The 24,912-nt window shown below is 42.2% G+C and overlaps 1 protein-coding gene across 2 annotated transcripts in view; it reads left to right on the top strand.

Annotated features, from left to right (window-relative positions):
* The window catches only part of ARG2 (arginase 2), a 39,074-nt gene that overhangs the window by 12,834 nt on the left and 1,328 nt on the right, over positions 1 to 24,912 (top strand). The window contains exons 4-11 of one of the 2 annotated variants that reach the window (XM_037003648.2): positions 3,278 to 3,413; positions 3,664 to 3,763; positions 4,621 to 4,693; positions 18,558 to 18,735; positions 21,149 to 21,308; positions 22,153 to 22,247; positions 22,422 to 22,526; positions 23,528 to 23,664. In XM_037003648.2, the coding sequence (XP_036859543.1) occupies positions 4,672 to 4,693; positions 18,558 to 18,735; positions 21,149 to 21,308; positions 22,153 to 22,247; positions 22,422 to 22,526; positions 23,528 to 23,664 (697 nt within the window). In that variant the 5' untranslated portion in view covers positions 3,278 to 3,413; positions 3,664 to 3,763; positions 4,621 to 4,671. Of the gene's footprint in view, positions 1 to 3,277; positions 3,414 to 3,494; positions 3,764 to 4,620; positions 4,694 to 18,557; positions 18,736 to 21,148; positions 21,309 to 22,152; positions 22,248 to 22,421; positions 22,527 to 23,527; positions 23,665 to 24,912 lie in introns of those variants that run through there. The other variant, XM_017666908.3, reaches the window with a different exon arrangement.

The following is a 24,912-nucleotide window of genomic DNA, read 5'->3' as shown; positions in this document are numbered from 1 at the left end:
GAAGAGACAGGCCACCTGTCTCTGCCTGCCCAAAATGTGGAAAGGCAGGGCACTTGGCTACCCTATGCCCCTTGAACTAAAGGGATCAGGGGTCTGAGGCAGCCCCAGGCCTCCTGACGCAGCCCTGTCCAGTTGGCACTACCACAGGAGATCACCATCCCTGGACTGGAGCCAACGTACCACTGGATGTAACAGGACAGAAACTTTCCTTTTGGTTACTGAGCCACCTACTCTGTTCTGACTTCCTTCTCTGGAACTCTCACCTGAAGAGCCTCCACTGTCTTGGGACTTACCAGTAAGCCAACTTTTCTGCCATTTACTCCCTTTGTGCTGTCTGTGGGAAGGCCATACCTTTTCCCACAGCTTCCTGGGAATGCCTCAGTGTTCCAGCCCATTGTTAGACTGGGATATTCTACAAAAACTGGGAACTTAAGTCACTCTGGAAGAGTGGCCCTCTCATCAGATTTCCCTACATATGCTGTGCTCAGGACAGAGCCCAGAGACTTGGGAGAACGCTCTCAATCCTAACATCTGAGACCAACACATTCCCAGTAGAGCAATTAAGGCCTCCCCGTGATAGTTGAACTAAAGGATCCTACTAAGTTCCCAAAGCAAAAACAATATCCCGTTAGGCACAAGCCCAAGGGGCCTTCAGCCTTTACTATCCCAGTTTATCCAACACAGACTCTTAATACCCACTAGCTCTCCCAGCAACACCCTAATTCTGCCTATATATATGAGAGACAGCTCTTACCATCTGGTGTAAGACTTAGGGATAATAAATGAAGCAGTAATTCCCCTTCATCCAGTGGTTCCAAACCCGTATACTTTGCTGGGAACCATCTGTGGGTAAAACTGAAACAATTCCAGAATATCTCGCCTGGCTTTAGTGCATTTGCATGTCCTCAGGGGTGGAGAGAAGTTCATCTCCATGTCAATCAATGGGAAATTACCTGGGCAACCGAGGGCGTGTCTGAACCTAAGAGGTGAGGGGAGGGAAGGTTTTGCTTCTGCTGGGACAGGAAAGAGAGACAGCCCGGGACTGCAGTTTGTGAGCAATAAATGCATTTCAAACTTTATTCTTCACTTTGACTGATTTTGGTTTTTAGAAGTATTTTTTTGTTATTATCATTCATCTACAATTACATGAAGAACAATTATGTTTACTAGGTACCCCCTTCACCAAGCTCCCCCCTTACAAACCCCATTACAGTCACTGTCCATCAGCATAGTAAGATGTTGTAGAATCACTACTTGTCTTCTCTGTGTTGCACAGCCCTCCCCGTGCCCCCTATGCACTATACCTGCTAATCATAATACCCCCTTTCTTCTTCCCCGCCCTTATCCCTCCCTTCCCTCCCATTCTCCCCAGTCCCTTTCCCTTTGGTTAACTGTTAGTCCATTCTTGGGTTCTGTGATTCTGCTGTTGTTTTGTTCCTTCGTTTTTCTTTGTTCTTATACTCCACATATGAGCGAAATCATTTGGTATTTGTCTTTCTCTGCTTGGCTTATTTCACTGAGCATAATACCCTCTAGCTCCATCCATGTTGTTGCGAATGGTAGGATTTGTTTTTTTCTTATGGCTGAATAATATTCCATTGTGTATATGTACCACTTCTTCTTTATCCATTCATCTACTGATGGACATTTAGGTTGCTTCCATATCTTGGCTATTGTAAATAGTGCAGCGATAAACATAGGGGTGCATCTGTCTTTTTCAAACTGGAGTGGGGCATTCTTGGGGTAAATTTCTAGAAGTGGAATTCCTGGGTCAAATGGTATTTCTATTTTGAGCATTCTGAGGAACCTTCATACTGCTTTCCACAATGGTTGAACTAATTTACAATCCCACCAGCAGTGTAGGAGGGTTCCCCTTTCTCCACAACCTCGCCAACATTTGTTGTTGTTTGTCTTTTGGATGGTAGCCATCCTTACTGGTGTGAGATGATATATCATTGTAGTTTTAATTTGCATTTCTCTGATGACAAGCGATGTGGAGCATCTTTTCATGTGTCTATTGGCCATCTGAATTTCTTCTTTAGAGAACTGTCTATTCAGCTCCTCTGCCCATTTTTTAATTGGATTATTTGCTTTTTGTTTGTTGAGGTGTGTGAGCTCTTTATATATTTTAGATGTCAAGCCTTTATCGGATCTGTCATTTACGAATATATTTTCCCATACTGTAGGATACCTTTTTGTTCTATTGATGTCCTTTGTCTATTGGTATCCTTTGCTGTACAGAAGCTTTTCAGCTTGATGTAGTCCCACTTGTTCATTTTTGCTTTTATGTTTTTAGAAGTATTTTATTCCTGGAATTTCCTCTCGCCGGATTTACATCATCCCTCCAGAGACTTCCTGGTTCAGCACCCTAGACCTTAAGGATGCCTTTTTCTGTATACCACCACATCCCCACTCACAATGTCTTTTTGCCTTTGAATGGGATACTCCAGGTATTTCCCATCAACAGTTAACCTATACTGTGTTACCACAGGGCTTTCAAGACAGCCCCGACCTAACTAGATAGGCCTTATCTCAGGATTTACAAGATTTACAACTTGAGGGTGGCACCATCCTGCAATATGTAGATGATCTTATCTGTTCACTCACCCAAGCTAAGGCCCAAGAACATGCCGTCTGGGCCCTAAATTTCCTGGCAGTGTGGGTACAAAGTATCCCATTCTAAAGCTCAGTTAGTACAAGAGGTGTCCTACTTAGGGATCCAATTGAGACCTGGCAGCCAGAGCCTTTCCTTTGCATGGGTCCAGGGCATTATCTGGCTACAAGATATAAGGGCATCCCGGGGCTCCCAGAGTACTATCAAATTTGGATGCCAAATTATGGCTTAAAAGCCAAGCTCTATGTAAATTCGGGCAGAGGAAATCCCGGGGCAAACACCTCTAAAAACTGAAATCAGTCAAAAGGAGAAATAAAGTTTAAAACCCGTTTATTGCTTACAAACTGCATTCCCCGCCATCTCTTTCCTCTGCTCCAAAATACCTACAATAGGTGTGTGTTTGTTTTGCCCGGCCCAGAGAGATCTAATCTATATTTGATCTCCTAGCCTTCAAGGCCCAAAGGTGGGGCGACTGGGTTTCCTGGACCTTGAGTTGAGATGGACAGAGCAGATGGGCGCCGGCTTAGTCTTGGAGGGACACGCGGAGTCGGACCAAACCAGACCCGGCCAGGCCAGTCCTTCCGCTGAGCGGCGTCCACTGTGCATCCATTTGTGTGCAGTCGCGATCTCCACGCACGGGTGTTGGTTTTTGTGTCCCGCCAGGTTCCCAAACTTCGCTTCCAGCGAAGGGACACACCTCTCCGCGACCGCCCTCTCACTGGCCAGACCCCTATTAGCCTGGTGGCGTCAGCTACAGAGGCTCGCCCGCTGCGGAGAGCCCGGGACGGGGCGCAGTGACGTAAGCGGAGGCGTGCCCGGGCCGGAGAAGTGGGCGGGGCCTGCGGAAGGTGTGCTGGTGGGTGGTGGACGCGGTTGGCGGGGCCGGGCGGGGCCGGGCGGGGTCAGGCAGTGGTGACGTCACGGCGCGGCGTGGCTCGCGCGCGGGTAGGTAAGCGCTGCGGCCCGGGGCGGCGCTCACTTGAGGCGGCGAGCTGCACGGAGTGGCGTGTTGCTGGTCCACGTAGCGCGCTGCCCGTCATGTCTCTAAGGAGCAACCTCTCGCGTCTCCTCCGGACCCAAGTACATTCGGTCCTGAAGAAGTCCATCCACTCCGTGGCTGTGATCGGAGCCCCGTTCTCCCGAGGACAGGTGAGAACTGGGACCTGGCACGGTGGGACAGGATCTCCGCCCCCAGAGCCCGGAGAAAGCCGGCGTAGAGGGCGCGGGGAAGTGAGGAGAGGATGGGGAGAAGCGGAGAGAGGATGGGGGGGTGAGTTCCGGCGATTGGGTACCGGGAGAGCACGTGGGACTTTCCCTCCGTCGAAGATCGGGAGGTTGGGAAGGGATGGACGGCATCCTGTTTGCGATGCGGGAAGGGGCAGCGAGCTATCGGGTTTCTGCAGCCTCCCACGGAGGAGCGAGAAACTGTTGGGTCTCACTTGGGGTGATAGAGGAGAGGGAAGGGAGGAGATGATTTCATGGAGGGGCTGGAGGAGAAACCGGTCTGAATTCCCGGTGGAAAATCAAGGGAGAGGAGATTAAGGAGAGCGATTGAGGATGTAAGGCTTCAGGATCCATTCTCGGAAAGAGCATTAACTGAGAAGGAAAATTTCTCTGGTCTCTTTCTCGGCCGAAGGATGGGAGGGTCTGTTTTGTTCTCTCTTCAATGAAAGAAACGTGCACTCGTGGAGAGCTCATTGTTCTGGAAGCCCGCCTCCCCTGTCCTGCTACACACACCCAACACCAGATCCTTGCCCTTCCCATAACCAGAGGCTTGGAAGGTTGACCTGATTCCCTTGATAGTTTTCTTCTCCATTCCTGCAAATGTTTGAAATGACCAGCCCTTGGGTGAAAATAATAAAAGGAAGGGCAGATGCTGCCCCAGGTTTTCAGAGGGATCTGTTGGGAACCAAGTAGAGTATAACAGATACCTGAATTTTTGTGAATAAGGTGGTCTTATTTTCAATCATTTTCCTTCACATCTAACTGTGTAACTTATGTGACAGAAAAGAAAAGGAGTAGAATATGGTCCTGCTGCTGTAAGAGAAGCTGGGTTGATGAAAAGGCTCTCCAGTTTGGGTAAGTGGCTCGATTTAGATGTCAATGAGGGCTGATAACAGACCAGTTCAGAGTCATATCTGTCATATCCAGGGACTGCACACTGTCGGCTGGTACTTGGGAAGCATCTCCAATCCCTTGGATTTCATTTGCAGCTTAAGATTTATCGAGTCCTCAGGTAAAGTCTTGTTGCAGTGGAGTGTGTGGAAGGCAAGGACGTGGAGTGAGAGGAAGGGCATGAAGCAAGCTGCTAGTGACTGCAAAGTGGTGCTCAGAGTGCTCGCTGCAGCTCTGATTACAGTCAACCTCCCTCTTCCAGTTCTAGTTTTCCTAACTCAGTCATGAAGTGTTTATGATTTATCAGATCAGTCTAGCCAGTTTCCTCTCTTTAAATCATTTCTTCCCTAGGGTTAATAAATTTTATATTACTGTAAGCAGAGCCTAAGATCGTTGTTTTTCAGTATTCCCTGATTATGAAAATCATTTGGGTTACTTGTTAAAATTACAGATTACTAGGTTTCTCCATTGAAGAGTCTGGTTTATTGGCTCTGAGGTGGGACCCAGACATGTGCATTTTCACAAGCACCCTAGGTAATCAGATGTAAAGTTATAGTCTTGCAATTAGGGTAGTACTATAAGCTTACAGAACAAAAAGTAAATCTGACCCAGAGATAAATGCCATTTATACAGCAGTAGAGAACCTCTTCTTTTGCAACAGGGTGTCAAACTGCCATACTTTAACAATAGGAAGGGTTTTCCTTATATCTAACCTAAATATTTCTAGCTGCTGTTCGAGACCATTTCCTACATTCATATTAGGACCATTCACATGTCTTTTCTGGACCTGTAAATACAAAGCTGTGGCAGTAGGGAGCTGTAGATCTTGGAAATAGTAATACAGAATCAAGGTGAACTACAAATTCCCTACCCACTGTTGCTTTGAAACTTCCTTTGCTGGTCATTGAGTCCATTCTGGGGGTGGGTCATCTAATAAACCACAGAAGAACAATGAAGTCACCTTGAGTTGAAGTGTCCTTTATACACCTCTGGCTACTGTGAAGTGGATATGGTGTCTTCGGTTAAATAGTCAAAACGCTTATGTGTTAAATAACTACAGTTCTTCAATGGGGTCTCTTTCTTAATCATTTTAATAACTCTCCAAGTTCACCACCACAGCTGAAAGATAAATTAATATTTAGTCTAATTGTGTCACAGTTAACTGATGTGAGGGGTCTTTTATTCCCACGTATAAACAAAGATACTGCCCTTTTAAATCTGGTGTACACATTCTGGCTTTTTAAAAAGCATAATTTTACACTGATTAACAGTCTCTGGCAATCCTTATTTTTTAATACTGCAATAACCTCTGCAACCCAGGAAATGAGCTGGCGTCCTTAGAATTGCCTGCTCCTTGCTCAATTCTACCATCAGGGACTCCTGACAAGAAGAATCAGTGTCAGCCTCTCACACCGGAGACATTTCTAACACTCAGCTGAGGCCGCTGCGTGAGGGGGAGGGGCACATCTGTAGCAGCCGCCCTGAGGCTTTGTGGGCCTCCTTTCCTGTCACAGCTCCTGGTATTTTTCCACTCCAGCCCAGGGAAGCCACTCTTCCTAAAACACTACTCCTGCACACACTTTCTTTGTACTCTCCTCGCCTAAAGTGATGGAGCAGCTTCAGTTTATTCAGTGTTCCCTGTAATTTTTTTTAAAAAATATTTTTAGTTTTACAGTTTATATCCTCATAGCTGACTGGTAGCACAGATCACCAGCAGACTGAAATAGAATCTCATTGCATATTAATTAGATTGTGGCACTCGGCAGATTTGCAGCCTGTGGTTTATGGCTAATCTCCAGGAGTATGTTGGAGAAAATTACCAAGAGAAGTTTCAATTGCTGTATTCTGAAACAGTACCAAAGTCCTTAGAGCACTTTCAAATAAGTGGCATGGGTCGAATTTCAAGGGAGAGAAGATCCATGAAGGGTAACTTTCTCAAATCCGTTTGTTCTTTGCCTTCTGCTCTGATGTCACAGACTGCCTGTGTTGCCACGGTACCAGTTAAACTTCCTGTTTTGTTGAATGAATGTATGACTTAATGTCTGGGTTTGTTTTTCCCTTTCACTGGGCTCCGGACACTCAATGGTTCCTTTCTTAGGTAACCACTTCATTTTACCATAGAGAGCGAGCCTGAGAGGAAACAATAGGCAGTCGCTGTAGCAAGGCTGAGATGCAGTGTGGCTGCTGCTGGTTCGGGTTAGTGTGACAGCCATGGTAATTATTTTGCCCTTTTTTCTTCTGAGTAGAATGACTGCTCTGTGGGGAGAGGTAGCTGTAAACTGTTTGGGGTCTTTATTATTGTAATTATGGGAATCTGACCCAGCTGTGGTACCAAAAAGAGGGGACAGCCACTGGAAATGACTATGTAAATTAATGTGACACCACGAACAGCCTGAGCGTTGGGCTCTGGAAGCCATTTGGGAGCCATTCTGGTTCCCCTCAACTAGGCTAGGGACGTTTATCCCCTCTGTTTCCTTTGGCGCTCTGTCCGATAGCAGAACAGGAATCCCTTTGGTTGAGATCCAAGAGTCTGGTCAGCTTCCGCAAGAGCTGATAGAGGGCCTGAGATAATTGTTTAAACAGACACGTCTGAGGGGTGAGAGCTGCTTATTTGGAACAGGTCAACATGTGATTTGAGGGGTGTGTATTTATTTGCCTTCAGTGGTTGGTAGAGAATGTTAGCATTCCCGAGTTTAGTTGTGTGATGGTGACGCTTCAGCCCGACTTCCAGCCTACCATTCCACTGAAGCTTCCTTGAGCAGGCTCACTAATTTGTCAGCTTTTATTTTGCGGGACCTCTCTCTTGCACAACGACCACTTTGTTCCTTAAGTATTTCCTTAGCCAAGACTCCACTCTCTCCGGAGTCTCCTCTCTCCATTGACTGGTCCTTCCTGGATTCCTTTGTGGGCTACTCCTCGGCTACCCCACGCTCAAATGTTGACATCCCCCTTGTTCCTCCAGCTTTGTTCTAAGTAGTCTCCTCACACTCTGACAGGTGTCTCAAACTCAGCATGTTTGAACAAAATTGTCTTGTCCTTCAAATCTGCCTCTCATGCTGGCTTCCCATTGTTTCACACCGTCACTCATCTGTTACTCAGACTCCAAGACAACTCTTCTATTTTGTCCCTTACATCCGTTGGACACAAAGTCTTGATTTTGCGGCCTAAATGACGAGAGTCCTTCTCCGTAGAGGTACTGCTCTAGTCCTGTCCTCCGCACACCTGTCTGTAACCTTCAGGGGTATCTCTTGTCCCATTTTTACCCTGGTCAGTTCACCTTCTTCATTGCCACAGAGTGATCTAAGACTATTTCTCCTTTGCATGATGTCTTTCCATGGCTTTCTTTTACATCCATCCATGCTTCTCAGTCTGATTATTCATATACTGCCTTTGCTAACTTGCCATATTATTTATCCTGGTGTTTTTCTTTAAGTTGGCTTTAAAGCTGCATATTTTTTAAATGTACTCTGCTCCTACAGTAAACAGTGAAATCTCAAGCTAGTGCTAGATGCATTTTTCTAACTCATTTTCATTTTAGCAGTTTGACATTTTGGTAATTGTCCTTCAGTCTCTAGTAGTATGTGCTCCACTCTTACAACAAATAGGATAGGTCCTCTATAATTTGACCCTTGTCTGCTTTAAACTTACTTCCACCCACATTCGGCATCATTTTCATTGCAGCTAGAGTTGTGAGCATTTGACCTAGGCCCCACCAACAGAAGCACCCATCCCAAACTTCGATTCGAAATTTAAGACGAAAGAGCAGCAAAGAATTTATTCTGTGATGGGCAGTGATGGGAGGGGTCCTACCAGTAGCTTCTGTCCAGTGTCAGTGGGCTCAGCCATGAAACTAGTGCCTTCCCCCTAGTAGTGGAGGTGACCACAGCCCTAGGAATTGCACTCAACCATCCTGCAGTGTGATTTTGGGGATCATTATTCCAGGCAGTGTAGCCTTTAAACTAGATTTTGGTCCTCCTAAAAGATTCTGGTAATTACCCAAATTGACAAATTGCTTTTCTACTGAAATTAGCCAATAGAAATTAGTTTCTGTAGCCTATAGTTTAAAGATCCTGATAAACCACTTACAAATTATAGTCAGAAACAAATTGCTATGTGCACAAGAACACTGAAAACTTTCTCTCCCCAGGCCTTTGGTAATAAATTCTAGTTCTTTTGTTTTTCTTTCTCTAGTACTTGACACGACATTCTTGTAAGTTAATATAACTCGTTAGGTTACAGTTTCTTTGGCCTTTAGTTAATTTAGGACTACATCTTAGCTCCTTTGGGTTTAGTAATTCCCTTGGTACTTTGGTTTTTGAACCACTATATTCCTTAATGTGACTTCTGAAAATAGTAGCCTAATGTTTTAATTAAAAATATCTTCAAGTTCCATGCACACCTGATTATAGTAAACAGCTACCTAATGTGTTACTGTAACTTAAAAATCATTTTCAGTGTTGTGTGTCTTGAGCTTGGTGGCAGTTACAGGCCTGTATGTCTTTGTCAGGACGCACTTAAAATGCAAATTAATATCAAGTATGCATCAAAGCTGTTTCAACATAATTTTCAGGCTTATTTTTCTTGGTTGCTTTTAGTCACTAAAAACTATAGTGAGTTCATTTACTAATTTATATGCTCAAAAATTCTGAGCACTAAGTTGAGGTTATAGGTATTGGGAATACAATAGGAACAAAACAGAAAAATCCCTGTTAATCATGGAAATCTCATTCTAATGTGGGGTGGTGGAAACACATAAGTAAAACAATGTCAGTAGTAGTAAGATGAAAGCAAGGGATGGGGGATAGCAAGTATTGGGATGATGTGAGCTTTGCATATGCAGAGGGAGGCCTCATTAAGAAGGAGTCCTGGGAGCAGATGTCTAGGAGAGGAGGAAAGGAACCATGTGCATATTTGGGAGAAGAGCATTTCAGCCAGAGGGAACAGTGAGTGCAAAGACCCTGACACAGAAAAGGGCCTGGAATATTCAGGAAAGAAAAAGCCATTACTGAGCTTTAGCCAGTGGTTTCTATGTGGCAAGGAAATATCTTCTTTTTACATTTTTTTAAGAAAAGCTAGAAATCTGGGTTTTTATGGGGATTTGAGGTGTTTTAAGAAGAAAAATGTACATACACACTATGGAATATTACTGGGTCATAAAAAGAATGAATTGCTAATTCATACTACAACATGGATGAACCTTGAAAGCATTATGCTAAGTGAAAGAAGGCAGGCATAAAAGGCCACATAGTTTATGATTTCATTTATACTTGACCCTTGAACAATATGGGAGTGAGGGTCCCTAGTTCCCTGTGCATTCAAAATTCTGCAAATAATTTTTGATTCCCCAGAAACTTAACTACTAATAGCCTACTGTTGACTGATGGCCTTACCAATAATAGAAATAGCTGATAAACACATGTTTTGTATATTATGTATGTTATATACTGTACTCTTACAATAAAGTAAGCTTGAGAAAAGAAAATGTTTTTTCAAATTGTTGCAAATTTCCCAAATATTTCTAATCTACTGAAAAAAATTCACCAATACAGAGACCCACACAGTTCAAACCCATGTTGTTCAAAGGTAAACTTTATATGAAATGTCCAAAGTAGGTAAATCCAAGAGACAGAATGTAGGTTAGTGGCTCTCAGTGCCAGGGGAGAGAGCTGGGGGATGAGTGACTGCTACTGGGTACTGATTTCTTTTTGAAGTGTGATGAAGCTGTTCTGAAATTAGTAATTTGTTAATGCCTTAGTAAAAACATACATATGTCACTGATGATGTACCTGAATATAAGCAAATCTGTTGTTTGACATAATTGGGATTTGGCAGATTTCAATATAACCATATCATTCCTGTTTATTATGGCAGCAAAGAATTTAATTTACATATTTTATTTCAATGCTGTTTGACATTTAACATTATGTTCTAGACAGTGTGCTATGCTCTTGCTATTGTATCATTCTCAATCTCTTAAAAGCTTTCTCCTATAACTTTTTTCACATCATAATCTGTGGATTTTTCCAGATCACTGTTGCCTTTCCCTCAAAATGGTTTGCTCCTCAGAAGCCACCTGGTTTCCCAGATTTTTAAGACTGTATGAGTTAAAGAGGAACTATCATTTATCAACATGTTTAGCTCTTACAAGGTGTTTGGCTATCAGTTGATGAATTTATTCAAGCTAAATATTAGTAGGTGGTACTGGCCAATTATTGCACCCATTTTGAAACATTTGTTTTTGAACCAGGACCTGAGAGGCTAATGACTGTTTCAAGGCAGGCTGATCTCTAGTTACTTTAGACAGATGTTGAATTATTCCTTAAATATCCAAAATAGCACAGTTCAGAGGCCTAGAACCTAAGGGGTTGCTGTGGTTGGTTGAAGTCATTTAATCCTTGAATAAATTTATTTGAACCTCACTATTAATGAAACTCTCTTGGTGGTGAAGGTGTGTTAACATAATAGGTGTGGTAATGCTCAGATTTAAGAGAAGAAAGACAGAATCTTCCTGGCTCCCTCCCCCACCCCAAAAGGCCAGAACCACTGAATAGGAAACGAAGTAGAGAACACCCTTCCTGGGACCCTAGAATTGACTCAAGAAGGGTGTGGCTTTGTGGTTAGGATGAACCGGGGCTCCAAGCTTTAATTGGCGTTGCCTTTTTATTCTTCTGGAGGGAATATAGGAGAATCAAACAGTGTGTGAGAGCTAGATTTCTTAGCCATTTCAGTGAGAACAGTGGCTCTGTGTATGTTTGCTATTTCTCACCAAAACGTTCCCCCCCACCCCCGAAAATGACATTACAAACAGATTTTGGGAAGTTTTAGATTACACCATCAGTTTCAAGGAAAAGAAAAGGGGGTAGGGTGGTAAGAAAAACCACAAAGATGCCTCATCCAGTTGAACTGATATGTAATCCTTACTATGTTGAGGATTTTTGTTATCTTTTTTTTTTTGGTATCATTAATATACTATTACATGAACAACATTGTGGTTACTAGACTCCCCCCATCATCAAGTCCCCCCCAAATACTCCATTACAGTCACATACCCCATTACAGTCACTGTCCATCAGTGCAGTAAGATGCTGTAGAGTCACTACTTGTCTTCTCTGTGCTATACTACCTTCTTGTTATTAATCTTATTTAAGCCTTGAAACAACTGTGTAAGGTAGGGCAAGCATAGAACTGGACTGGGTTGGAGATCTGGGGATCTTGGCTCTTCTAGGACGTCAGGGGCCCTAGGCAGAGTGTCCTTTGCACCTACTGTGGCACCTGACCCACTGTGGCCATCTTGTGTGTACTCTTTCAGCCCAGAGTGGTATGACTGCGATCTGTCTGGTTTGAGGTTCCTCGGCATCACTCACCAGGGTGCTGCACATCAGGCCTGTTAACTGGCAGAAGTGTAGTCACTAGCCTGATGTGTGCCCCTTTAAATCTTTTCTGGGAGCAAGGTGGAGTATCAAAACTAAAAAGGACAAAAGATAATGTATTCTAAAGAGCAGTGCTTTATCCCTAGAGACTGTTACTGTCTGTTCCTGTGGTTAGACACTGGAATAGCCTAAAATACTGTCAGCATGTTAATAATAGCAGATCTTTGTTAGAGAAGCTCAGCAGTCTTGTTCTGAATGAGGGAAATGGTGATGCTGCAGTGACTTAGGAAGTCTGCTCTGCCTTCCACTCCTGCCTATGCTGGAACCAGGTTGCAAGGATGCCATCGTCTGATGGTCTGTCTGAAAAAGCCTGAGCTGACTCACCATGACCTAGAGGTACTTAGAGGGTTAACACAAGTTGGATTCGGAGGGTCATAGGTTACCAAGCATATCTTCAGATGATAGTACTCTGTTCCCCTTAGGGAAGGACACATGTAGCTGGGAATTAGCAAGAGCATAAATGGTGTTGCAAGTCATCTCAGTTACATGTCTTGAGCTGAATTTTCAAGTTTGTGTTGTATTTGGATTTTTTTACTCAAGGACTACATTCATGCAAAGGCATCTGTTAACATCATGTTTGTATCATTTGATCCTGAGGTTAACTCTGGTCTATGTGAGATGGACATATCTGAGATAACTGGCCTGGATACCTGGGGCCACCTTCTGTCCTCGGTCCCCGGTGCCATTTTCCCTGCCCCTACCTTTCTCAGCTGTGGTCTTCACTGCCTCAGAGGACACCTACCTGTTGCAGAGTCAACAGAAGAGAGTGGGGAGGAAGGAGATGTTGAGAGCTCTGGTTGAATAGTCTTTTCAGGAACTCTTGAAGAAGTGAACTAGAACAAATATGTGTACTTGTGTGATTTGATTTCTTTCCCTAATGCACCAAACTTATTTTGGAGACTGGGTCTAAGGAAGCAAAGAGCTGATTTTTGGATACTTCAGGACACGTGGTTTTTGAAGTTGTAGAGCCTCTGGGTTAAGTGCACTAAATAAAATTCAGACCTCTGCACTTTATTGGTAACCAAATGAGTTTACCATAAATAACAGTCTCTTCTAAGATTAACACCCAAATTACATTATGGGGATAAGAGAAATTCTGCTTACTTCAAATGGCCTGAATTAGCTCTGGCTTTCCTTTCCTAGTTTAGACCTCCAATAACATTGCAAGTTTGTTCTCAGTAAACTGGTTTTCCAGGTAGAGTTTGAGGTTCTTAGAATTAGCAGGTACATCCCTTTGAAATACTGAATTCCCTTTGTTTTGTATGGAGCTAAAGCTGCTATGTACAGTATTTAAGTCTGTAACTTTAAAAGCCATTGAGTAGTAGTGTTCTTCTAGTACCAAAAGGGATCTCAGAGTCTTGATTTTCTCCAGGTTTCATTGACTTGTTATTTCTGGCAAATCATAAACATCCCATCCTAGTCAGTGAGTTTGAAAACACTGCCTACTACTAATAATAAGCTTCTGGCTTTTTTCTAAATCTGTTTTTCTGCCAGTGGGCTACCTGTGGCTCAGTAGATTCTCCTATGTTTCAGCCCACCTTAGAACCCATCTCTGTCGACTTCCTGGGAGCTCTGGGAGCAGCTGGAGCTACTTGTAAGTGGAAGTCAGAGCAGTATAAAGAATGGGGTACCCTTATGCTCTAGAAAAATGCCTGCTGCCTCATAATATTGTCCTGTGTGAGTCTCTAATCAAAGGGTGATAGAGGCTTGCTCTAAACAGTTGGAGCTATTTAACTTTGCTGAATTTCTTCCTCTGAAGTATGTGGATAATGACATCGGCAGAGGTTGTGAAGGTTAGCCCCTGTGAGGCACGTGGTGAACAGTGTGGTGTGTGGAGGCAATTTTGTTCCTTTTCCTTTCCTGTCACTGGCTTCTTTCAGGGATTTACCAGTGCTCTGGGCCCTGAAATAGAAGTTCTGTCTACAGATATTGCTTAAGTCAGGAAGCACTGTTTTGATTTCTTCTTCCACCACCTGGTTGCATCATTCTGTTGATGCACTTGTGTTCTTATTCCACTCCAGTGGAGCCTGGAGAGGTTTATCAAGGCCAAAGGTAACACTGGGCTTCAGAGGTCAGAGTGGGAGTTAGTATATTTTTATTATCAGTACTGCAAAGAGAAGCAGTGAGACTATACCAGTATACAGAGCTTTTACTTTTTCCCACTGCAAGTGGAAAATGAGAGCCCTTTCAAGTTGGTTCCCAGTCTGTTTGTCATGAGAGCTTCCTTGAAGTTTCAGGTTCGTTTTGTCCTACAGTGCTTTCTTAAAGGAAAGGGCAGCAGTGAAACATCATGTCCTCTGACCTAGACTTGCAGATGAGTTACCCTGAGCACAGAAAGTCCGAGAACGGGACAGCTCCATCAAGAATGACGGGGCGATTCCTTCCATAGTACAGTATTTTCTGTTTTCACTATTATTCTAAGAGTCTTTAGAAATTAGCAAGACCTTTTCTTGTGTGTTTTGCCAGAAGAATTTGTCTTAGCACTCTGATAAAGTAATAGCTTTACTATTTCTTCCTGCTCTTAAAAAAATTAACCTCTCATTAGCCTTACTACTCCTTAAACAGTCTGGCCTCTGGATTACGGTTCTACAGTTCACGTTCTCTACAACCTCATGTTGTGCTGCTCCAGTGCAAACTTCTTACTCCTATTAAGTTGCTCAGCTGTTTCCAAACATGGCCTGTACATTTTTTCTTTCAGGCCCTCACTCACTCTTTAGAAAACAGTTCTGGACCTCGCTAGTCTTTTGGGTGCTACAGTGCTATTGATGCAGTGGGCAGTAGAGGAGAAAGCTCCTAATAGGTTCTATCAGGATGGCATAGTGTATTTGCTGACTCAGCTCTGTAATGAACTAGAATAGTTAGGCTTGCCAGTAGTTAGGATCAGCAAAGTAAGCTTTAGTGTTTTGAGTTCTTAATCACTTAAAGGTTATGGCAGTAGAATTTAAAAGTACTCATGGTGGCAGAGATTGCTAGTTATTCATTAAAGTCCATCTTACCCTTTGCTGTACATAAGTTATACCTGCATTTGCCAGCCAATGCCATGTGAGCAACAGTGATGTGCCACTCATTTTAAGGGCCTCTAAAGGTAGAGGTGTGCCTTCTCAGTACTTTCTTCCTCTCCTGCTGCCTCGAACCTGGGGGGACCTAACATTAGCCACACAGATGGCAAAGCCCTAGATATGGCAGCACCACAAGCTAGGCTGGTCTCTGAATCACTGTGTCAAGGAAAGCCCTTTGTTGACCTAGAATATCTACCCTAGGTGTTACGTGAACTAGAAACCAATTCACTGTGTCTGAACCATTGTTTTGGGGAGGGTTAATTACAGCAGTTTAGCCTACTCTAACAACCTATTTAGAAGGATATTATGGATTATGTGTATGCATAAACGTCTGCAAGGATAGAGTCATCAAGCCTGGGGAATGGGAGAGGGAACTTTGACTATCAGATACTTCTTATCAATTTTATAAAAAATTTCTATTGCTAGTAATAAAAGAGAACAACAAAAAGAGCAAAACAGTGCTGGTATGAACTTTACCTGTAAGAATCATTCCTCGACTACACCAATTTTACTGAATTTCCTTTCACCCCCTTAGCACTTGTCCCTCATCCTTACCTGGAACTTACTGTGGAAATTAAAGAGCACAGTCGGGAGTGATACAGGGTGGGCTGCTCCGGCAGAACCTCTGGAGCTCTTAATCAGTTCAGGATATCTGGCCCTTAGCTTTGTGGATCCAGAAACAGAAGTCTTGATGTGTGTAATCAGGCTTTCCGACCCAGAGACTCATGCTAACCCTGATGTATAAACCAAAATGCTCGTGTATAATTATGCTGAACAACAAACAGTCTTTCTAGCATCCACTGTCAGGAAGCCCTCTTGCTGGTGTGAGGGCAACTGGGAGACTAAGTGAATAACCAGAAGCAATCAGAGCAAATGGAGTTGGGTAATCATAGGAGAACCCACCATCCAGGCTGTGAATTAATCTTGAGCCACTCACCGTTAGATACTTAATGACCAAAATCCTTTTATGAAACTGAGTCTCTCTTCCTTGGAGAGAGTTGCTGTTAAGACCACCAGATTCCTCTTTAAGTTCCTTCTGCAGCTCTCTTCTGACAGTAATGAGCTGAGTACTGTTTTGTCACACTTAATCTGAGTATACACCTTAGGTTCCATGATTGGGAACATGAGTGTTCTCCAAGTTCTGTCACTTATCCACTGGGTTGATCATTTTAATTCCCATGTATTTCTTATTGGTCATGTGAAGACTAAATGAGTTAAAGTCATCTTCAAAAGTTCCTTAGTACTAACATTATTTAATTAATTATAAAACTTTTCTAATTCTGTACCTAATATGATAGGACACGACATGCTCTGGTATCTTTACCTAGTGAGAACCTAAATGCTTGATGAGGTTAAAGAAGGAGCTGTGATGGAAGAAGAAATATCAAGGGTTGGTGCTGACTTTGAAAATCTGTCTGGCCCGAGACTGTTGCCAACAATGGCAAGACTTGATAATTGACTTAAAAGTTGGTTAAAGGTGCATTTCTCTTAAATCTTAAGTGTCTTCCCATATTTTGAGATTTGGTAAAATGCTTAATGACTTTACTCGTGGCTTTTTTTCTTTTTAAAAGATTTTTATGAATGTTTTATTTGATTATTCTTTTTCTCTCTGGTTCCCAATGTCTTTGGTCTGTTACTATATTCTCTTAATTTCAGCAGCTTCCCCTCTTCTTCCTTAGTTGTCCAGATGTTTTCCGGTTTGGGCCTTTTATATGATGATTTTTTTAAATGCAAATGACCAAAAGATACATAATACAGAATTCTAGCTACAGATGCATTTTACCTTTGAGAATAGGATAAGGTTTTCCCTTTGCTTCCAGTATCCCTTTTGGTGGTGATCCATTAGTTGGCCTCATGTTCCAGGACATTGCTTCTCAAACTTTTATATTCTCTCAGAAGTTGGCTTTGGATTGAGTTTGAGTCCAAGAGGTAAAGTTCAAAACTGTACAGTTGAAATTCATATGGGTCCAGGTTGATCTTAATCTAAATCTTTAATACAAATCTCTGTCAATACTAAGATATCTATCCTGTGACCACTTCCCCTGCCCCAACATATTTGGACTCATTCGGCAGAGCCATAAGGATATAATCTATGTATGGTAACATTCTGTTCTCTTGTACTTCAAATTAATGTGTAGTAGTGTCATAATTCACTGGAATATGTAAAACCCAGTGGGAAAATGACAGCTTACTGTCAGAATATATCACTAAATATTTTTTAAAAATATTTTTAAAAGAGAAGTCTGTGCCTTTATTAGCCAAACAGGTTATTTGAAGGGATGAAACAGGAGTAGGTGGCCTTGATGCCAGGCCAGCCCGGCTTCACGGGCTTGTAGGTGACGGAGAACTCACCCAGACAGGGCCCATCATCTCGGACTTGATTTCCACCAGGGTGAATGTAGACACCCACCATGTTGCAGGATGCTCCTGTTTGGCAGGTGCATCTTCATCACCTCTGGCTTCTCTGTGGTTGGTGACTCCTGATAGAATCCACACAGGTCGTGCATTGGCTGCTCAGAGGAGTGTCCAGCAGCTGGTGATGGTGTATGTCACAGTCGGTGACCTTGCAGAAGATCCTCTGCCTCTGCCACTGCATTTGCGCCAGCTTGTCAGTTATTAGGAGGATTCACTAGTTCTTAAAGTGTTAGAATCAAGAGGGTTTTTTTGGGAGACAAACTTCCTAGTCAAGAATACATACTTCGGGGGCAGATGGCCTGGATCTGCATCCTGATTCTGGCATTTAAGCAGCTGTGTGACCTTGGGACCTTGCTCCAGCTTCTTCATCTGTAGAATGACATATTTTGGTTACCTAGTGGGATTGTTAGGAGTCTTAAATAAAAATTTATGGTGGGCATAGTAGAACAGTGCCTAGGACCTTGTAAGTAATAAATGTTAGGGATTTCTCTTTTAGGATGCTTTAGGTCCTCAGATTGGCCTTTCAAGAAAAAATTATAATGTAAATTTCTATGTAGGTATCTTTTTGTCCTAAATTAATAATTTTCTTTAAATTCTGTTGGTTCCTCTTGGTATTTTACTTCTACTCTAACTCTGGGGTATTTGAGGTCTAACTACTACCAATTTTGTGATTGGTTAGGTTAAGTTCGGTTTAGGCAACACTTCTGGGCTTCATTTTCCAAAACTCAGCTTCTTTATCTGCAAAATGACGTTCCTAATAGGATCTGCCACACAGGACTGCTGGGATGATTGAGATAGCTTGCCAGAGTCATGTGACATTTTCAATTTTACTGTGACAAATGAGTATGTGTACTTTGTCTTGTTATTTTAGGCCCAAGCCTTAATTAATTGTAATTAATCTTGTCATCTCCCATTTGTTTCTAGGCTGCAGCCTAAAAGACTTTGGAGATTTGAGTTTTACTCCCGTACCCAAAGATGATCTCTACAATAACCTGATAGTGAATCCTCGCTCAGTGGGCCTTGCCAACCAGGAACTGGCTGAGGTGGTTAGCAGAGCGGTGTCAAGTGGCTACAGCTGTGTCACAGTGGGAGGAGACCACAGGTAAGCGGGGAGCCACAGGTGGTGGAGGGGCTAGATTGCATGGTGCTTTGGGCTAATTGGCTAGCTTGTTTCCTCAGAGTAAAATACTCTTCAGAATTTTTTGGATATGCTGTGCATAAATAGCATAAGATTGTGCGATGCTGGAAAGACATGTGACTTTCTTTGTAGGACACACTGTATAGTATAAAGACACTTCAGAGGTAGACTAAGCAGAGTTTTTAGACACCATGTTTCATGCTTACCTCAAGCTTTCTTGAGAAACCATCTTACAACTTCCATTTGGCTAGGAGGGATCCATTGATAGGCTAAATGGGCTTTTTTTTTTTTTTCTGGGGGTAAACGTTTCTACTAATAGGTTTATTAGAGATTCCCCACTTGGCATGTGAATACACTCTTTACCTCCCCAGGATGGACCTTAGGTGACTAATACAATAGATCCTTCCCTCCTTAGGGAATCAGCATGTACTTTATTGAGCACTGTTCTGATGTGTTCTCAGGTAGCACCGTGGATTATGGGAAATAGGTTGTGATCTAGGACTAGATGAAATAAATACACATGGAATGAAAAAAAACAAAATATTCTATATAATTTTAGAGATCAGTTTTTGGACTAGAATAGTCATATTTCACAGGGGAGTGTGATTTGAGCTAAATAATGAAGGTTTTTGGTAGAAGGAAAATGGCATTGAAGTACTAGGAGTATTGAACACTCATGCATATTCTCAGTTAACTCTCATAACAGTGCCGTGAAGCAGAGAGTTTTATCTAATTTACTGCTAGGAATGCTGAGGAGAGCTTTGATACCTTACCCAAAGTCTAGAGCCAGGAAGTAGCAAAGCTGGGATTCAAATCCAATGTGACCTTTGGTAGGCAGTTAGCCTTTCTTATGAGATCCAGTGTAGCAACTCTCAGAGGTGCTCAGAGAGCTTTTAGATCACTTAACAGAAGTTACATCTTTGTTACAACTGGAAAGGCAGGTAGGCAGGTAGAGTCCTCATTAGGAATAAAATTTTAGGTAGAGTAAGAAAGCAGTCTCAGGTTCTCCACTGAGATTCAGTTAAATTAACCAGAGGCTGAGACTCCTATCTTTCAGCTCAGTGCTTGCTCTTGAAATTCATTTGAATTTTTTCTTCCAGTTGTCTATTTGGGGACCATTTATCACTGTGATTATCACAGTCTTTGGTTTTGGTCTGTACTGGATGTCCTGTCCTGTACTGAAGCATTGTCAGTCCTCCCTATTTCGTGGTTCAATGCAAAACCTAGGTTATCTGGAAGATTCTAGGAAAGCAAGGGATGAGTATATAACCTGAACATTGATCATTTTAAAGGAAAAGGTGTTGTTAGATCACTCTGCTCCTTTTACACAGTACAACATACATTATTGCTTTAATAATCAAACCAACTCTGATTTAAATAGGCCAAGATTATAATCCTTATCTTATAGAGAAGGAAACTGAAATCCAGAGAAATTAGAGGATTTCTCCTAGATCACAACTTTTCCCAGGAAAAACTCAAGGTATTCTGATTAATCAACTGCTGTTAGCTCTAGATCATGCTAACCCTCCAAAAGGCCCTATGTTGGGCTTGGAGCTTAAAATGCTGCCTCATGCTATACTGACCAGGAAGGATGGCTGTAATTAGTTCCTAAGATGCTTAAGCTGCATTTCCCATCTATGTCACATTCTTTGGTTACTGGGAAGTGGGCAGCTTCCCAACCATGAACTCACCAGCTATACTGCCACAGTTGAGACAGGACAGTTAGCTAATGTATGCAGAGACCAAGGACAAGGAGAGGCAAAAAACAGAAACAGGTATTTGAATGCCATGATAATGTATGTAACATGCAAATAAACTATTTTACTCAGTGATCTAAATAAGGTCTTTAATTCGGCTGCCCTCTTACTAATGTCTTTAACAATTTTTAACTTCTGGTTTTAGAAAGTATCACATCTTTTCAAGAGTTACATTACGATGCTAATTTTTACCCTTAAAAAGTTAATGGATCGCTTGGAAATAATCAGATCTCCTTGGTCTACTTTAACATGTATTGAGCAGTATTTGTGAGATGTTACATACAGAACACATCATTTTACTGGATTTCATTCATTGAACAAGTATTTGAAGTACTTTTCTGGCCCAGGGCTAATGGATCAAATTATATGGATTTGGGGGCAGCAATACCATTTATCACACTGTAGGGGCAATCAGTGGTTAGTTTTAAATCTTCAGAGCCTTCCATTTCCCCCCAACTCACTCAAGATTAATCTTTGGAAGCTATAGGTCCAGGGACTCTTGTCTCATCCAAACCCTGCTTTAGGGGTCCTGATGGTAGTGTGAGCTGCACCGGCTGAGACAGTCATTGGTAGTTTGCCAAGCAAAGGACCTTGAGGATCACTGTATTTGTTCTTTGCAGCCTGGCAATTGGTACCATTAGTGGCCATGCCCAACACTGCCCAGACCTTTGTGTGATCTGGGTTGATGCCCATGCTGACATCAATACACCTCTCACCACTTCATCTGGAAATCTCCATGGACAGCCAGTTTCATTTCTCCTCAGAGAACTACAGGACAAGGTCAGTAGGCAGAAATGAAAAGAAGCTTGCAGGGGCTTTGAGAGTACTAGTTCAGTAAGATTTCTGTGAAGGGATGGGTGGTGGTGACACATAATGTGTTACCACTCCTTTATGTTTTCATCGAGCATTATGGTGGACCTGGCATCGAGCATTAGTGTCTGCTAAACACTAAGGGTATACAATGACTACATAGTCCCTGCTCTCAGGCGGGCTCATCATTTTTTAAAAAAGGACTGTGGGTAGTGGGCAGTCACTCTGATGATACACTGACTGCCTGAGGACTTTTTAGCTAGAGGTTCCCAGACCTTACTTTTAGACCCACTGGTTGAGAAGACAAGTAAACCATGATTACCTCTAGGTAAAATTTTCCTAGGCTGTTCTGAAGACATGGGAGCCCATGTTAGGCATAGTCTACAATCTGTATATCACTCCCCTCAGTGAGGGACCAAGTTAAACCAGGATAGTACAAAAGCGTTTCATTAAGCAGAATTTGTGTTTTGGCTGTCAGCAACTTGAGATGGGTTATGTTTCAAAAACCATACAATTCAGTGATGTGCAAGGGAGTAGAAAAGGCTCATCAGCAGTATTCCTGCTATTTAGGTAAGTTAATGAGAAACCAAGGCCACTTAGGAGTTCTTTTCTCTTGAGGAAGCTATACTATGTTCTTCAACTGCCTTTCTGAATCATTTCCACTGTCAATTCTCTTTCTCTTTCCCAGACTGAGTGTGTCTTTTGTTTCTTTAAGCATATCCTATGGGTAGGAGAAAGCAGACTGCATACACACATTATCTTGGTGAGACCAAAACTCCTTGATGATGAATTCTGTTCATTCCTCTTTTCACAGGTACCACAACTCCCAGGATTTTCCTGGATCAAACCTTGTATCTCTTCCCCAAGTATTGTGTATATTGGTCTGAGAGATGTGGATCCTCCTGAACAGTAAGTTGATACCTTAGGGTTAAGCTTTGGGTCCTGGACCCCTATGTTCCATTTGATGGGTTGTTCCTTGCTTTAACCTGTTGTAGCTTACTATAAAGTCAACCCCCTCCAGATATGCATTTGATTAAAAATGCTCTTTAAACTAAGGACTCTTTCCTTTGTATCTCACCGCAGTTTTATTTTAAAGAATTATGATATCCAGTATTTTTCCATGAGAGATATAGATCGACTTGGTATCCAGAAGGTAATGGAACAGACATTCGATCTGCTGCTTGGCAAGTAAGTAACTACAATGCATGTCTACTTCTCAGTTCCAAAGGGAACAGGGCAGACTCCCAATGGACAGCACTTTAGCCTGTCTCTTGAGGATAGTAGCTTTCTTTTAAAATAAAAGCAAAATGTACATATAAAAAAATCTGAGTAATTCCAAAAGGAAGACTATGAAAGATCATACTCTTCTCTGGGGTTGGAAGTGGTTTTCCTTAAGTTGTTGCCTACATCCTGTCCCTCATGAATCTCTTTAGCTCCATTTTTAATGCGTATGTTTGGCACTGAGGAGCATTCGTTGTTGTAACTGACCCATTCTTCCCAGCCTTACTACTGCCTCATCTGAATGGCATTTTTACGTTAAGCAAACTTCAGTATAGAAAGATGGTAGGTGAATGCTAATCAACTGCTGGTTTTAAGAGCGTTTTCCCAGGGCTGAGTCTTTATTTCTGGGTGATTAATTAGTTGCCACCTGATAGTATGCCATTTCTTTAGATGTTAAGAAACTTAGTTATTCAGCATATAGGTGTTTGTTTTATGTTAGTTTCAGCCATTGGACACCTGGGCTAAACTGAAGTTAGGTTGGGAGATGATAAAATTGAAGACAGAAAATGAGAGTTAAGCTAAGCTGATGTTACACTGAGAAAATAACAACAACTGTAACCTAGACCAGTCCAACTTATATTAGCATCTGTCAGAGCCCAATGTCATACAGAAATGAAGAATTCCCTCTATTGATAGTGCATATAAGAAGCTCTATCTAATGTCTAGGGAAAGTCAGAAATATAACCTATAATCTTGTCTAAGGCACACAGAACAAATGGCAAAATTATGAAGTGGTGTTTAGGAAGCCAATACGCTAATACTCAGTAATTTCCAGAATAGGAAACCTGGAATCTGCTGTATTAACCAAGTTACCAGGACTAAAAGCAACAAAATCAAGGAGTTGCCACTATAAGGATGAATGTCCAAGCACAACCAAATGACAATTCTCTTATCCTCTTCCTTTCAAGAAGACAAAGACCAATCCATTTGAGTTTTGATATTGATGCATTTGATCCTACACTGGCTCCAGCCACAGGAACCCCTGTTGTAGGGGGATTGACCTATCGAGAAGGCATGTATATTACTGAGGAAGTACACAATACAGGTAAGTAGTGATCAACTTGTTTACTAACAAATAAATATGCTAAAGCATCTTGCCTGCCAGGGGATCTTTTCTGCTATTCCATGTTACTGCAGACATAGTTTTTGCTTAAACTTTTACAGCCGAGAGTAGTGGTCGGTCAGGCTAATAAGGGATAGTCATTTAGAGGCATGTTTGGACCTGGCTCATACCAAAACATGCTAAGGTAATATTAAATGAAAAATTATTTATGTCTGCTTAAACATTTAAAGAATAAATTGACAGACTGGTACAGATCTGAATTGTCGAAAGGTAGATTAAGATTAAAAGGCAAGGGCAAATAGCTATAATTTTCACCCTTACATTAAGAGGTTGGTTCACTTAGAGTTGGGAGGGTGGAGTTAAAGCTTCTCTTGAAGATATTTCAAAACTGGACAATATGTTGCAACTTTTGAGTAAGTCTTATGCTGAAGTTTTTTTGATAGGCCCTTTAATAGAGGATACTGGAAGACAAATAGCTGACAGAAAGGTAAGTAAGATGAATGTTAGATCATTAAGAACGGCTACATGGGGTTACTGTCCCCAAACTCATACTTGTTTGCAGTTTCCATTCTGACAGCTTCTGTTTTTAAAGACTACTTAAAATGACTGTTGATTGCAAAACCATCTCATGTAATTGGGGTCTAAACAGCATAGAGACCCCTGACTTAAAAGGTCTAGGGCTACTGGAAACCCTTAACTAGTTGGGATAGATATGAAAATTGAGAAATGGTCTCTCTAGCTCTGTAGTACTAAACACTTAAGTCTTACAAAAAGGGAAAGAATGCTTGGCTGTCAGATTGGTAGTGGCAAGATGGTCTCATTCTCAGACCCCCAGTCTTAGATGTTGTCAGCTGCCCTTAGGTTCGTGGCCAGTGAACCTGAGTGAAAGCCTCCATCTTCTTCCCTGTAACACCACTGAGAGCCTCTAGCAGTAGTTGGGGGCAGTGTGCATGCCTTGCCACCTTCCCCTGCTGCGATATTATTCTATTCCAAAAGACTGTCATGACACTGTCATATAGAAACAAAGCAGTTTGCTGAAACTGATCTATAGGCTGGCAATAGTCCAGAAACATGGCTAATACATATTTTTAATAGCTCAAACCCTTTTGATTACTACTGGGCTATGCCAAAGCCATAGGTTTAGTCAGTGAAAATCAGATACATAAATAAATCACAGGTGCCTGTACAGGAACTGGGGCTATAATAACATGCCTGCTCACAGCAGTTTTC

This window comes from Manis javanica, chromosome 8, assembly GCF_040802235.1.
Source record: "Manis javanica isolate MJ-LG chromosome 8, MJ_LKY, whole genome shotgun sequence".
In the NCBI taxonomy this organism is placed as follows: domain Eukaryota; kingdom Metazoa; phylum Chordata; class Mammalia; order Pholidota; family Manidae; genus Manis; species Manis javanica.
This window is presented reverse-complemented; position numbering and strand designations above follow the sequence as displayed.